Below are 15,339 nucleotides of genomic sequence, written 5' to 3'. Positions count from 1 at the left end.
GCGGGACATATTAATTGCGATGAGACGGCAAAGTTCGCGTTCCTACTCATTTTTGTCTCGCGTTTGTGCGCCGGGTCAATAATAATTTATTGAAATGCGAATTGAGGACAATTTAAAGCGTCGCGGAGAGCCGCGCTTTAAAAGGCGCGATAAGCCCAGATCTATAACGATAATAATAATAACAATGATAAATTTAGGTGTAGGAGGTACAGGTCTACATGTAGATAACGATAATGACTGTCGAGGTGCGAATACAACGAGGTGATAATTGGAAAGGAGAAGAGAGGCGTTGAGGCAACGGCGATGAGCGCCGCTCGCTCGCGCGCGTCCAAGCCTATAATAATGATAATAATAAAGGTGTAGGTGTAGATGTAGGTGTGCGGGCCGCTGAGCGCGCAACGTCGCCGTCACGCCGTCACCGTCTCCCCCGGACTCGTCATCGATTGCGCGCGCTCGCGGCGCACTCGGGGATCGCTCGCCAAGTTTCTCCAGAGGTAGGCCCGTCAGGCCCGTGTAGCGTGTAGCCGCCACCGCCTGCGTCCTCGCGTGTCCTCGCGGCCTGCAGCGGAAGAGAACGGTACGCGCGGGGCTCGCCAATTTTCGAATCGAACGAGAGAGAGAGAGAGAGAGAGAGAGAGACAGTGGGAGGGAAAGAGATAGGTGCGAAGTGGAGCAAACGAGCGGGCGGGCGGGTCTTGCCGAAGCGTCGGCGTCGTCGCCCGTCGTTGCCGCGAGAATCGTTCCCGGAGCGGGCCTCGAGGCCCAGGATCGGGCCAGTCAGCCAGCCAGCCAGCCACTTATCGGCCGCCATCTTGCTGCTCGACGAGAGAACGGTGTGACAGACGGGCCTGCCTCTCACCTGCCTGCTGTCGGAGCGGAGCGGAGCGGAGCGCAGCGCGGTGAGCGAGGCGAAAGGGTGGAGGGGAAGGAGAGAGAAGCCTATGTCTCGCTCTCGCTCCACGTACAATCGCAGCAGAGGCTAGTTGCTAGTTGGAAGCAGCGGAGAATAGCCTAAGAAGAGGTGGTGGCGGAGAGGGAGGTGGTGAGGAGTATCGGCCGTGCCGATACCACCGTCGAGGTACATACACATACAAAGTTGCGCGCGCGCACGCACACGCACGCACGCACGCATCTTCGTCATCGTCGTCGCCGTCGTCGCCGTCGTCACCGTCGCCTCCGCTCGCAATGGCAATGGAAACGCCGAGGGAGCGAGAGATCGCCGCCGAGGACAGCATCAAGGTGGTCTGCAGGTTTCGACCGCTGAATGACTCCGAGGAGAAGGCCGGCTCCAAGTTCATCGTCAAGTTCCCGTCCGGCGGCGATGAGAACTGCATCTCCATCGGGGTACGTGGGGCGCTCCGCGCCTACGCGAACGTCGGGATCCGCTCCCGTTCTCCCTTATTGTTGCGTTTTTCTATATAGATATGTTGTGTATATATAGATCCGTGTTAGATCTGTGTGATTCATAGTTTCTACACATTTAGTTTACACATTTCTAAGGATTTTAAGGAGTCCACTCTGCATTTAGCATTCTGCGCACTGCATTAATAACATCTTTTGGGAGTTTAAATCATTGGAAAATACTGTACACGATAAGTGTAACGACTCTGTGCAGTCTGATACGTTTCATATAATTACCTGTGTGCTTTTAATTTAGACATTTATAATAGATTATTCTAGTTGAGAAATAAGGAAAGTTTTGTGCGATTAATAGTCATATAGAGATTTATTTTTATTGAAAGCTTATCACGTTCTGAATGTAAATTTTTGGCTACGCGTTATATTGATTGCAGGGCAAAGTATACCTCTTTGATAAAGTGTTTAAACCAAATGCTACGCAAGACAAAGTCTACAATGAGGCCGCAAAGTCTATCGTCACAGATGTTCTGGCAGGATATAACGGAACCATTTTTGCATATGGTCAAACATCGTCAGGTAAAGAGTCTTTGTATTCGAGACATTGATTGTAAAACGGGGTGCTTATTACCTAGGAAAGTTTGAAAAAAATCTAAAATCCTCAGAATATTTTATTAGAACTCGGATAACTATTGTTCTTCAAAGATTTGATTTTTATTTTGCAAGTGTTATATGAGTTTTGTAGAGTTCGCTTAGATTTGCCGTATTTTACATTTGTTGCCAAAAAAGGCACCAATTTTGTGGAATAAAAGCATAGAAGGTATATGAAAAATTAAAGATTGCTTTTCCAAAGGCACTTTGTAGAATAAAAATTGTAACATGTCGTACTTATAATATTCTTCATACGCAGGTAAAACGCACACAATGGAAGGAGTCATCGGCGATCCGAACAAACAGGGCATTATCCCGAGAATTGTCAATGACATCTTCAATCATATTTACGGCATGGAGGAGAACCTGGAATTCCATATCAAAGTGTCATACTTTGAGATTTATATGGATAAAATCAGGGATCTTCTCGATGGTGAATCCTCGTTTGATCTTACATTTATTTATTATTAAAAAATCACAACGTTTGTACAATCTACATCTCTGTACGCTCTCTTTTCAAAATGAATCTCCACGATTTCCTGTTTCAGTATCTAAGGTTAACTTAAGCGTACACGAAGACAAGAACCGGGTGCCGTTCGTGAAGGGCGCGACCGAGCGGTTTGTTTCTAGTCCTGAGGAGGTGTTCGAGGTGATAGAGGAGGGCAAGTCAAACCGGCACATCGCCGTGACCAACATGAACGAGCACAGCTCACGTTCCCATTCCGTTTTTCTTATAAACGTCAAACAAGAGAATTTGGAGAATCAAAAGAAGCTCTCCGGCAAACTGTACCTCGTCGATTTAGCAGGTTCCGAAAAGGTGAGATTTTATTAACAAACCACATTTTTTTCCTATTTTCATTGTGGTTATTATTATTGTATTTTCCATATTCTCACGTTTTGTTAGGTTTCTAAAACCGGTGCAGAAGGAACGGTGCTGGACGAAGCGAAGAACATCAACAAATCCCTGTCTGCACTTGGTAACGTAATTTCGGCCTTGGCTGACGGCAATAAGACTCACATTCCTTATCGTGACTCCAAGCTAACGAGAATCTTACAAGAATCCTTGGGTGGCAACGCCAGGACCACGATCATCATCTGTTGCTCTCCCGCTAGTTTCAACGAATCTGAAACGAAATCGACTTTAGATTTCGGTAGATTTATACTATATTTTTTTTTTTACCTATCACGATACACGCTGCTTTGTTCTCGGCAGATTTCATAGACCGTGTTTATTACAGGTAAACGCGCCAAGACCATCAAGAACGTTGTATGCGTCAACGAGGAACTCACGGCCGAAGAATGGAAACGTCGCTACGAACGCGAGAAGGAGAAAGTGGCGAGATGGAAAGGCAAGGTGGACAAATTGGAGGCCGAATTGTCGCGTTGGCGGCAGGGTGAGACCGTCAAACCCGAGGAGCAGGTCAGTCTCGTTGAAGGACCGGATGTTACCACACCGATCACCGCACCCATCGAAGGTAATGAATACAGTTTAAACACACCCATCTAATTAAGTTTTATATATATTAAAACAACATGGATGAAAAGATTATGATTGCAAAATTGTATAATCTTTCTGTAAGATTAGATTAGATTAGTGTAATTTTTGCAGATCGTGTGTTACAAAGTTCTTTGTTTTACAGTTAAATTGGACGACAGTCCCATGCCTGCTACTCCCGGCGGCGGTCTTATGATTGGTTCCCTCTCGAACGAGGAGAGGCAAAAACTCGAAGAGGAACGTGAGAGGTTGTATCAACAGTTGGATGACAAGGATGAGGAGATCAATCAACAGTCGCAATATGTCGAGAAACTGAAGGAGCAGATGGAGGAACAGGAGGAACTTATCGCCAGCGCGAGGCGAGATTACGAACAGTTGCAACAGGAGATGAATCGAATACAGCAAGAGAACGAGAGCGCCAAAGAGGAAGTGAAGGAGGTGCTGCAAGCTTTGGAAGAACTTGCGGTCAATTACGATCAGAAATCGCAAGAGGTAATTGTTTGTGAACGATGGAAGAGACTACTGTTCAGAAAACTGGACAAGCTTTTTTTTATTCTTGCTACTCTAACTTTAGGTCGAGCTGAAGAACAAGGAACAGGAATCAATGACGGAAGAGCTCCTGGCTAAACAAGTAGCTTTGAACAACACCGCGTCCGAGCTGCAACAGTTACGTGACATGTCGGCGCATCAGAGGAAACGCATCGCGGAGATGCTAGCAAACTTCTTAAAAGATTTAGGGGAGATCGGGGTGGCTATCGGTGGCGAGTCTAACGAAAACCTAAAAGTAAGGATTAAATCACTAAGTAAAAATAAATACTTTTCGTGATTTATTTAATACAAATTTTATCAATTATAACCTCAATTTGAATTCAAGATCGCTCCGCCGGAGAGCAATGGTAAATTGGAGGAAGAGTTCACGGTGGCGAGACTGTTCATCAGCAAAATGAAGTCCGAGGTGAAGAATTTGGTCCAGCGGTGTCAGGGATTGGAAAGCTTCCAAACAGACTGTAACAAGAAAGTGAGCGGCTGCGTTTCACGTCATCGCATTAATCACGATTTCTTCTCCACGTCACTTTCCTTTAATCAATCTTTGTTTTGCATAAATGTCTAGGTTTCCGAGTACGAGAAGGACTTGGCTGAGTACCGACTGTTGATCTCGCAACACGAGGCCCGTATGCAAACGCTGTCGGAATCGATGAAGGAAGCCGATGCACGCAAACGAGTTCTGGAGGAGGACGTGGATGCGTTGCGCGAGGAATGCGCCAAGTTAAAGGCTGCCGAACAGGTGCAGGCTGTTACCAACAAGGAGAAGGCCGAGGAGAAGGAGGCGGCGACGAAGATGCGAGTGGCCTTGGAGGAGCAGATGGATCAGCTGAGGGATGCGCATCAAAAACAGGTTGCTTATTTGTGAAACACATTCCAATCAAACTAAATTATTAACTATTTTGCCTTGGATTTAATCGCCGTTTTTCGGATTCTTTCGGATTTCAAATTTTCTAACATTGGATTTAACTCTATTGAAGGTTGCTGCGCTTAGGGACGAACTATCCGAGAAGCAGGAACTGATCAGCGAGCTCAAAGACCTCAATCAGAAGTTCACTCTGGCACATCAGCAAATGCAAGCCGATTACGAACGGCTGAAACAAGAGGAGGCCAACAAATCGGTCAAGCTGCAGGAACTTATGCTGTTGAACGAGCGCCGAGAACAGGTACGTTTGATAGAAAAATTTATGTGACGGACGAGCAAGTCTGTCTATCAAATGCAGTCTAAAAATAAATTTATAATCACGTCGAATCAATTCCAGGCAAGGAAAGATCTCAAGGGTTTGGAAGACACGGTAGCCAAAGAACTGCAGACCTTGCACAATCTACGCAAATTGTTCGTCCAGGATCTGCAGGCTAGAATAAAGAAGACCATCAATGCGGAAGATAACGAGGATGATGGTGGTTCCCTCGCGCAGAAACAAAAGATATCCTTCTTGGAAAACAATCTGGACCAGTTAACGAAGGTACAACTCAAACGGGTGCAAATTATCTATTAATTCACATTTATTTACCAATATACTTTCTATTAATATGTCACTATTAATTATAATCAAGTTATAATTAAGATTTGCCCTTATCATTTATATATATATATTTGCGCTATTAATATATTAATTCTGTATATAATACGCATTTGTATCATAGGTGCACAAACAACTTGTCAGAGACAATGCAGACCTTCGCTGCGAGCTGCCTAAACTGGAGAAACGTTTGCGAGCGACGATGGAGCGCGTCAAGGCTCTGGAGACGGCGCTGCGCGACGCCAAGGAGGGCGCGATGCGAGATCGTAAGCGCTACCAGTACGAGGTGGATCGGATCAAGGAGGCGGTTAGGCAAAAGAATCTGGCGCGTCGCGGACCGAGCGCACAGATCGCGAAGCCGATTCGGGCCGGTCAGCACCACCTGAGTAACGTCAACGCCATCAGAACCGGCAATCGTGGTAAGGAGTAGTTTCCTTCTCTTTCCCTCCGGCTACATACCGCGCCAGTTAAAATCGCCAGTCGTCTCTCTTTTTCTTTCTTTTTTTTTCGTAAATTTCCCTCGTCTTGTATGTATGTACAATCATCTTGTTTTTCTTTTTTTTTTTTTTAGATTTACTTAATTAAAAAGCCTACATTGTGTGTCGTTGCGTGGGTTTGTTCGGTTTTGCGTTACAAAAGGGGTGGCGGCTCCCCAGGCAGCTCTGCGCTTTAGAGTAAGTGGGTCGATTTTGTTACGTCTACTACCTTGGCACCAAGCTTCTCGCGCGATTTCATTAAGGAGGAAATAAGCGAATAAAAAAAAAGCGAACAAACCTCGCGACGTTCCTTTTTAACGTATCGCATCCTTTTTTGCACGGCTTAGTTCAATTATTTGAGACGTTCTCAGTTGCGATTACCGCCGTATTATTTATAATTTATATCGAAGTATCACGATGTTTAATTTCATAAAATATGAAATTTTATTTAACTGTTCAACGTTGCTTTGGAAATTTATTTGTTTTCCTCTCTTTTTTTTTCATGTTCCTGATCACACACACACACAGATATGGGTAACAGCGTACAGTGATCGTGATCGCATAATGCCAAAATACCCTTCACTTTTACAGAAAACGAATGCAAGAACGCTTTCATCGATGAAAACAAAAGAATTCCAGCGGCTCTTATGTATAACGGATATGCATAAATGTTATAATTATTATTAATGTAAGGGCATAGTACTATATTATTCGCAAGGAGAGAGCACCGCCAGTTCTTTTAATTGTTTCTTTCCTCTGTTTCTCAGAGCAAGCATGTGCTTAGGTATATATAAGATAAATGCATTAAATTAAATACAATATATATGTGACATATATATATATATATATATATATATATATATATATACATATGTCACAAGCGCTGCATGTCCTGTCGATGTAAATAGTTAATTTTTATAAATAATTTATAATTTAATGTCACATACATATATATGCATGATACCGATTCGATAATAGGTATTTTAAAATATGAACGTCTGAATCGAACGAATCACACGGAGAAGCCTCTCGCCAGTCTCGAAATAATTTATACTTTAGTGTCTCTATTTAAATCGCACAGTCTAAAAAATTTAATGGAGAGAAATACTAAGAATTACTTGCCGCAATCCAGGATTTTCGTGATCTCGAAGGAGAGGGGCAACGAATATTTAAGGTGTTTAGTTCGGATACCGGTTCACTGATCAAGAAAACGATCGGACATGCGGCTTCGAGCAAGCGTGAAGATGATCGCGTAAAGATGAATACTTACACAAGTATTCGTAATCGTAAGAAATCTCTCTGCTAGCTGATAAGAATAACCTCGCGATAAGAGCGCTCTATGCCTCAGCCGCTAGAACTCGCGATCGTGGATAACAACTCGGATACAAAGTATAAATTGTAATCGGCACGAATTGTGTAAGTGGACTTTACGCACTCGACAACAACATTATTTCCATGCGGTCCAAGCGTAAAAGACGAGAATTCAGACCGAGTTCTAGCGTCCTGGGCCCGGGCCCCGAAGGTCCCAGTGCGCTTTTTGCCCGGAGGGCACACTTGATCTCTGGTCAAGCGAGGAATTGCCTCTCCAGAGAGCTCTCGCGTTTACGGCGGCCGGTCCGGTGTGCGATCTTATCAGAGCGAGGAAAATTCATGGAGGACCTATTCCGCGACAAGAAAGTAGAGCGATTTGAAGCGACTGCCGGCTATCGTGCGTATAGTTCGCCGACCATTTCTCTCGCGTGCGTCTAATTTAGATTAATTTATCCCCGACACGCTCCTTTTGCTGCTCCCTGGCGACCACCGAGCGACGCTAGGCCTCGGTTTTCTTCCGACGAGCCTCGGACTTTCTTCTTCCCCGCTTCTTCCGATCGAGCGATGAAACCCAGTGAAATCTGCCCGTCCCGAAAGGAAGGAAGGAAGGGAAGAGGAAGAGAAACTGTCGGAGTTTCGCGCTCCCGCGTCTCTCACTCGCGGCGTCGCCTTCGTTAATCCTCGAGAGATCCTCGCGATTTGTTACTCCTTTTTTTAAAACCTAGCTCAGTTCTCGCGCGTTTTGTATCACGTTATTTTCTACGCTCTTTTTCCCGCCCAATTTACACGCGATTTATCGCACGTCTCTTTGTAAATCCATTTTATAAGGCTTCTCTACGTATGATCACGCGCTCGAGATAGCCGTATCGTTGCTAATTTATAATCACGATAAGATACGAATCGCCCGATTACGCGAATGGCCCGAGCGGACGGTTAACGACGGCCTCTCACAGGTGCTCGTATACATTTTTCTCGTACATGCGGGCATTCTGCGACCCTGCGTTTATCGCTTTTGTAACAGGTTCTCAACCGCGCGCAATCGATGTAATCACCCTCTGTCGCGAGCGAGAGCTATTTATGGAAGCAGATTTTATTTATAAAAATCCAGTTTTTTTTTCGATCCTCCTCGAGATCGCGGAAATTCTCAGAGCCGAGCTAAACTGAGAGCGCTCGCGGGACTTATTTAACGATAAACGGGTGTAGTGAGTCGCACCGTTAAGGCCATTGCACGTAACAAAGTTTTAGTCATAATCGCAAGGCCGTAAGAAAATAGACCACGCACAGTCGATTATTCTCCTTGAGCTCGAAGAATAATCGAGTGTGCGTGGTCTATTTTCTTACGGCCTTACGATTAAGACTAAAAATTTGTTACGTGCAATGGCCTTTACGGAAGCTTCTTCGCGGAGCAGCGGCGCGGGGAAGCGTGATGAAGATGTGTGATGTAAACTCGACTCGAGAAGAAGTATTCGACTAATACTTGCTTTTTCCTTTATCACACTACCCATTTCTCTCTCTTTCTCTCTCTTAACTTTTGTGATATATAACTGTATCGAGGACGAGGAAGTTGCGTTCTTTTTTTTTCCTCTTTGGTCGTACGTAGGCGAAGACGACCGACAAGTGTGCATTAGTGGTGCATTAATGCGAGTGCAATTATCTTTAAGCTATTTTTGTCGAATGTATGTAAATATACGATATACATATATATATATATATATATATATATATATATATATATATATATATGTAGGTCTGGAAGTATGTTCCGGGACTTTTATTTTTGATATCGGTATATTCCGGGACATTTGGCAGTTTCCAGGACTGTCCTGGAAAAAATTGATGTCCTACGGCATTTTTTGGGACAGTTTTTTGAATCTGATTACATATATATGCGTTATATTCCAGGACTGTACATTTCAAAAAACGTAAACAGTCCCGGAACATACCTCTGGACCTACATATATATATACACATGTCACGATAGTTTCGCGTAACGTTTCGGAACGTAGAGGAAAGTGTATGTTCCTCTCCGTGGTGAAAGAGGGAAGACAAGCATGCGTTCTATGCACGAATTGTATTTATCGCAGATATAATATAATACACACACACACCAACACGTCTGTAATGTTAATGTTTCTCTCTTCAACGCGCGTCCCCCTTTAGACGCCGATGAATGTATTTCTCTCCCTCCCCCAATCGTGTTGCGCTGAAAACTGTAATGCGCGCCTGTAACGGTCCGCGTTTCTCTCTCTGCTCTCTCCCTTTCTCCCGCTGATTCATTAAATTAATCGAAATCATCGGCTTCGACGAACCATTGTAATTCCGCGATCGTCGATTTCAGATTTCCGATTCTTCGAAAGAAGTTAAGAAGCACGAGATTACGTAAGGAATCATGTAAGAAATCGCTACCGATCTTTGTGATAGTAGGCGACAACAATCCCTTTTAAAGCGCAACATCAACGATCGATCCTTATTATTAACGAATAACGACGTATATGTAATGTATCGAAATAACGTTCGCCGACGAACTCGGGGAAAAGACAGAGCTGTCGGTATATTATTTTCATAATTGTCTCCGGCGTGTCTGAGAAAAGGAAAAAAAAAGAAAACGAATAATAATTACACTTACACCTATCGCAAGTCAAGTAGGCGAGACTGTTAACGATTTATGTGCACGCAGCCATCCAGTCCAGTCACTGTTAAAGAAGAGGTCGATCTACAAAACCGCGGTCTCTTCGTCTCGACGACGAGCGAAGCGTTCTTTCGTTTCTTCATCGCGACTTCTCGAAAAAAAAAAAAAAAAAAAGACAGAGAAAGAAAAGGATTTCCCGTTCCGTTGTCGAGAGGACGATCTCAGAGAATCTCAGCGAGCAGAACGTTTAAGTTCCGACGGTTTACGCAAACGATTTTTGTAAAGATCCTTTTTTTTTGGTCATGTACGAGAGTACTCTCCGCGAGTACGTTTTTCGCATCAGCAATCGAGTTCAGATCTACCTCATCTGAAACAGCAATGTAGCGAAATAAAAAAAAAAACGAGACGAAAACGTGAAAAAAAGAAACGCATAGACACTATATAGGCGGTAGCAAATTTGTATGCAGGGTGTAGAAGAGAGGCTGTAGCTACAAGGTACTATATGAATTGTAATACAATATTCTCCTCGGATTAAAACTGTAATTTTAAGATGAGATATCGTTATTATTATTATTATCATTATTCGATTATCGAAAAACGAACAGTGCTTATATTGAAAAAAAAAAAAAAAAGAAAAGAGAAGAATAAGGTAAGGAAAATCACACGACTGTATACACTTATTTATTTATTGTCGCACCGCATATTGTCCCGGCGAAGTAATCTCCGAAAGAAATATATTTATAAGGTAATATAATAAAAAATATAATAAAAAAATATATTATACATACACACATCTTATTGCGCGTGCGTAAAAGCCCTGCATTGATATCGCTCTACTTAAACAGATTTAACTTTTGATGCTTATTTAATTTGAGTTTATTTTCTAAAGTAATTATAAAGTCACGCGAAAAGTTTTTAATGCGAGCTTTACAGTTAATTTGTACGAAATTGCTTCTTCCGTTTTCTCTTCTGCTTTTGCTTACGGTTTTACTTTCTCGACAGAATTAAAGGCGACACCACTCGGTGGATCGTATTGTAAAAGTTCACGTTTTATTCTTATCGATAGAATTGTACAATATCAGTAGATATCAAAACATACAATAATTGGAATACAATAAACAACATGATTATTACAACAAGTTTCCCAGTCCATAGGCTAAGAAGAGACCTACATACGTGCGCCCGTCTCGTAGAGCGCATCTTTCCTTTCTTTTTACAAAGTTCCCGGCAGTATGTATGTACAATCGGTCTTTTTTTTTTGCCGATAAATATTACGTGTGAAAAAACGAGAGACATTTGGCGCGTAACGCGTAAACAAATTATACTTATCACTACAGCTACGTACGTATTTCTCACTGAGGCTTAAAGTTTTCATAAATGTGATTACAGAACGTGAAAAAGGCATTCGCGCGTCCCATCCTCTCCGGAATAATTCCATACGAAGGGGAAAAGCGTCGTGCGAAGTGCTCTATTCGGTGCGCACTCGATACAAACGAAAAACGATACATTGCGAGACACTGCGCGGCGATTTCCCCTTCGCGCAAAATTACTCCCAAAAGCTGAGGCGCGAGAAATCCGAAAAATGTACTCGGAATGCGTAGAGGCATTCCGTTTACGCATTCACAAAATCGACATTGAGCGAGAAGCCCCGTGAAGTCCAGCCCTACGTCAGAGCAATAAAGATCCGAGAGACCACCGTCTCGACGAAAATGGCAAACGGGCGTGTACTTGCGGGGGGAAAAGGTGATTAAAGAAACCGAGCGGACGAATGTTCACATAAATACGGAAGGGAAGGTAATCTATACAGTAATCTATACAAAATATTCGAGACGGCCAGAGGATAAAACATGGCAGTGTGTCTCTCCAAAGACATCCAATAAAAGAAAAAAAGAGGCGCAGACTGGCAGATATGTTCGACGAGCAAGTATATTGGCAGTGCGTAACATCGTATTTCCCGTTTTCCCGGCAGTAGAATGGAACATCGTGCTCATCCCTTAATTGGCAGTAATTGTACCATCTCTAAGTATTTCCCAAGTAACCCCAAGATCGGAAGATTAAATCTTTAGACTCGAAGACATCGGCGGTAGAAGATCGCATGCGAGAAGGAAGAAAGAAAAACGACGTATTATTGAAAGATCTTCCCTGGTCGAGCCGACCGCACTCGCCGATCACTCGAGGTTCAATTAACGCTAGCGATCACATGAATAGTTGTGGCGATCGATAAAAATTTACCGCGTGAACACACAACGATCCGGCGCGCGGCGATTCCGGTCGTCGCGACGTTAACGTAACAGCGTAGCGCACAGCACTATCATATTCAGTATCAGCGAGCCGCAGAGCAGCGCGGACAGCCAGCCGGGGCTCGCGATGACCGTCGTCGCGCGATGACCGGCGTACACCGGGACCGAGCCGTTTCGATCCTCGACGTTCGGCCCGCGAACGCAGCTCTCCTGGACCTGATTGCGATTGTCTGGGTCGCGCGTCGCGCGAATCGTCGGCGACGGCAGCACCGATCGCGAGTGACTCCCCGTCGCGTCGGAGTACCGCGAGTGCGGACGGGGCACCGGCGAGTCGTGCCTCGCGACCGGGCCCGGCCGCGGCGTCTGGCACGACCATCGCGTGGCCTCCGACACGACGGAGCACCGGTCGAACTCGTGCACGGACGGCTCGCGGGAGGGCGCGAGATTGGAGGAGCCGACCGAGCCGAAGCCGGAGCTCTGGCTGGACGACCGCGAGAGCGTCGGCGGCGTGGCGGTCATCATACCCTCCTGCCAGTAACCGCCCGCCACCCACGAGGTCTGCGTCACCGATCTGAGCTTCGGCGGCGACAGGATGCACCTCCTCTTGCTGTACGCGCCGCCGGATCTCCTGAACAGATTCACGGAGCTCGTCGCGCTGTATATCCTTCGCTCGAAGATCGCCGGCGCTACCTTCGCGTTCCTGCCGCACCTCGGCGAGTCCTCGCTCAGGAGAAGAGTGCTCAGGCTGTCGTTCAAGCAGCAGTCCGGTAGACTATTCTCATTTTGAGAAATGGAGTTCACGTAACCGTTGTTACCCTCGTTTGCGGTGATCGTAGACAGTTTCTGTCTCAGTCTGAAAACAAATGGAAATAACAGGCGTTCGCGTATCAAGAGGAGCGACAGAAATGACGTAAGACACTTACATTGCTGAATGCGACTTGCTGAATTTGATTTCAGTGGAAGACAATTCACTCGTCGCGTAGACCGACGATTCAATACCGTCGTTCATTTCGCTTGGAACGATACCGTTTCCGCTTTGATCGTTATACGCAAGTTGAGGCGAGGCAGCGTTTTGTGAGCGCAACTTGATCTTCTTGAACACCACTGAGCCGGTCAATGTATTTTTATACCGGATACATTTTATACCGGATCTTAGGCTCACCAAAGCTGTAACAATTGCGCATACCGCTATCTGAAAAGAGACAGACCGATAAGCTAAATTTAGAGATATATTCGAGCGCTAGAATAAATTTCCCGTTCGTTTAGCTCACCATGCGGTACTGCGCGACGTGCTCCGTTGTGAGCCAAGCACTTAGAAGAGTCGCCGAACTCTTGACGGACACGAGGACAATAAGGCAGAACCATAAAAGTATCAATAACACATCGGAATTCCTGTTCCTCGTTGAGCTCGCCCAATAAGCGCACAGGTGAAAGAACAGTCCACCGATTGGCAGCCAAACGAAGTCGTGGTTGTACACGAGTATCGCGAGTTGAACCATCGAGGCAGCTCGGAAAATGCTTTCCGACTTTCTTGCGTTCTGCAAGAGCGCTAACAAACGATTATTTGTTGCTACAACCGCACGTTGTTGGGGGATATCAATGGAAACGTCGGCAGATATTTGTGACAACGTAACAAACGTTTGGAACATCACGCCGTTAATCTCTACAACGACGTTTCCTTCAGCAAATGTACTTACGCCGACCAGCGTCTTGATTGGTTTCCGCCTGAAGAACAGCATCTTATAACGAGTCAGCCACACCGCCTGCCCGCGCAACGCGTCCCGCACCGTCAATTTGCAGCTGTCGCACAGCGGATATCTCACTTCCAGGTGCTCCTTAAACGCCTTCAGCTCCGTGTCGAAGAGCCTCTTGCTCTTGGGCTCAAAGTTTGACAGCTCCGACAATTTCAGACTCTCCCGCTTGTTGCAGTACTCGCAGAGCTTGCCCTCGAGGCCGCGACGATCGTCGCTTCCTTCGGACAGCCTGCAGTATCTCGTACGTACGTTCGACGTTGCATACTGCTCCGGAATATCATACGCGTAATCGCCATTCTGGAAAACAAGTATTTCGCATTCATCGATATACCGCGTTGAGAAATTGTCTTTCGGCGAGTGGACAGTTGTAGGAGGCAAAAGAAAAAAAGAGATGACTCAATGCTAATCTACCTTGGAAAAGCCGTTGTACTGTTCGCACCAAGGGCACAGCCACCAGTCCAGATTCTGCCGCCAGACCTTCGTGTTCTCGTTGCAAAACCAGCAGTTCACCTTCACGGGCCATCTCGCCCTGCAGGAACGTAACGTTAATCGCGGTGAGCGAGGGGCGCTCTCAAAAGCGACGCGAGGAGCGAGTAACTCACCTCAGCCTGTGGAAGACCGTCAAGCACGTAGCGAGGATTAAAAGAACCGGGGCGAACACGGCCACGGAATCGAACGCCGCGTTCCGATCGGGCTCCATGTCGCGTCTGGTCTGGGGAGGGAGGAAGGTTAAAAGCGCGCTAAAAGAAGGGCGAGGGCGAGGGTCCGCGCCGCGCCGGCAGGAAGACGATCTAGAGCCCACGAGATAGCGACGTCGACCACGTGCCGCATCTCCCGCCAAGCGAGCGGAGGGCAGGGCACGACATAACCTGAAAGACCTGCCGTGCCGGAGACTCCGGGGAAGGGGTGTCGGTTCAGCGAGAAGCAAGGAACCGCGCGCCGCGCAGCCGTCGCGACGTCACGTCGACGCGAAGTGCGGAGTCCCCGCGGAAGCTTGCCGTACGACCGTCGTCCCGTCGACCACCCCTGGTCCGACAAATCCATCCGGTCAATCCGGTGCCGGTGCTCGAATTTCCTCGACCCTCGTCCCTCGAACCCGTTGTCGCACGATACGCGCGGCGCGGGACACGTGCCGGCAGAACCCGCGGCGGATGGCGGATGCCCGCGCTGCGTTCGGAAAACACATCTGAAATGGGCGCGTTTAGCAGACACAACTGTTGCACAACTGTTGAGTTCGTCTTGTCAACACTCCGCGTTGATCGATTGGTTCTAATAAAAGTAAAGAGCCACGCACGTTCGATTGCTACTCAGCGGCTTGGTCTGCTGAACGCGCCCAAATCACAGTCGAATTTGAGGAGAAT

At 46.1% G+C, this 15,339-nt stretch overlaps 2 protein-coding genes across 4 annotated transcripts; one reads left to right on the top strand and one right to left on the bottom strand.

The window, feature by feature from the left end:
• The first annotated feature begins 405 nt into the window (after nt 1-405).
• Khc (kinesin heavy chain) lies at nt 406-10,767 on the top strand. 3 transcript variants are annotated; one of them, XR_013256977.1, is made up of 15 exons: nt 406-1,344; nt 1,794-1,935; nt 2,267-2,440; nt 2,556-2,824; nt 2,912-3,158; nt 3,246-3,482; nt 3,648-3,994; nt 4,077-4,286; nt 4,377-4,520; nt 4,614-4,898; nt 5,026-5,211; nt 5,308-5,511; nt 5,693-5,987; nt 6,140-6,242; nt 6,573-10,767. XR_013256977.1 is itself a non-coding variant. In XM_077406504.1 (14 exons), the coding sequence occupies exons 1-14, from the start codon at nt 1,186-1,188 to the stop codon at nt 6,710-6,712; spliced, it is 2,976 nt and encodes a 991-aa protein (XP_077262630.1). In that variant the 5' UTR covers nt 406-1,185; the 3' UTR covers nt 6,713-10,767. The 3 variants fall into 3 exon arrangements, 2 of the variants coding, with proteins under 2 accessions (XP_077262630.1, XP_077262631.1); XM_077406504.1 differs by lacking the exon at nt 6,140-6,242 and having other exon boundaries at nt 6,636-10,767; XM_077406505.1 differs by lacking the exon at nt 6,140-6,242.
• Nucleotides 10,768-11,367: 600 nt separating this feature from the next.
• Nucleotides 11,368-15,309, bottom strand: LOC143897690 (uncharacterized). The gene is made up of 6 exons (XM_077406510.1): nt 14,581-15,309; nt 14,390-14,507; nt 13,922-14,275; nt 13,496-13,762; nt 13,148-13,416; nt 11,368-13,077 (listed from the first exon to the last, which is right to left on the bottom strand). Exons 1-6 carry the CDS (start codon nt 14,676-14,678, stop codon nt 12,267-12,269), a joined length of 1,917 nt encoding a protein of 638 aa, XP_077262636.1. The 5' UTR covers nt 14,679-15,309; the 3' UTR covers nt 11,368-12,266.
• Nucleotides 15,310-15,339: the final 30 nt, after the last annotated feature.

This window comes from Temnothorax americanus, unplaced genomic scaffold, assembly GCF_048541705.1.
Source record: "Temnothorax americanus isolate GAGA-0224 unplaced genomic scaffold, ASM4854170v1 Scaffold21, whole genome shotgun sequence".
Classification (NCBI taxonomy): Eukaryota; Metazoa; Arthropoda; class Insecta; order Hymenoptera; family Formicidae; genus Temnothorax; species Temnothorax americanus.
The sequence above is the reverse complement of the archived record's forward strand: the minus strand, read 5'-3'. Positions and strand labels throughout refer to the sequence as shown.

What these genes read in the sequence shown, in the direction of transcription:
- Khc (XM_077406504.1), top strand. Translation starts at nt 1,186, where the DNA reads ATGGCAATGGAAACGCCGAGGGAGCGAGAGATCGCCGCCGAGGACAGC. An exon ending in ACGATCAGAAATCGCAAGAG is followed by an intron (nt 3,995 to 4,076) that starts GTAATTGTTTGT and finishes CTCTAACTTTAG; the next exon opens with GTCGAGCTGAAGAACAAGGA. An exon ending in CATCAGAACCGGCAATCGTG is followed by an intron (nt 5,988 to 6,635) that starts GTAAGGAGTAGT and finishes TCACTTTTACAG; the next exon opens with AAAACGAATGCAAGAACGCT.
- LOC143897690 (XM_077406510.1), bottom strand. Translation starts at nt 14,678, where the DNA reads ATGGAGCCCGATCGGAACGCGGCGTTCGATTCCGTGGCCGTGTTCGCC. An exon ending in CAATCAAGACGCTGGTCGGC is followed by an intron (nt 13,763 to 13,921) that starts GTAAGTACATTT and finishes GCGCTCTTGCAG; the next exon opens with AACGCAAGAAAGTCGGAAAG. An exon ending in ACGTCGCGCAGTACCGCATG is followed by an intron (nt 13,417 to 13,495) that starts GTGAGCTAAACG and finishes GTCTCTTTTCAG; the next exon opens with ATAGCGGTATGCGCAATTGT.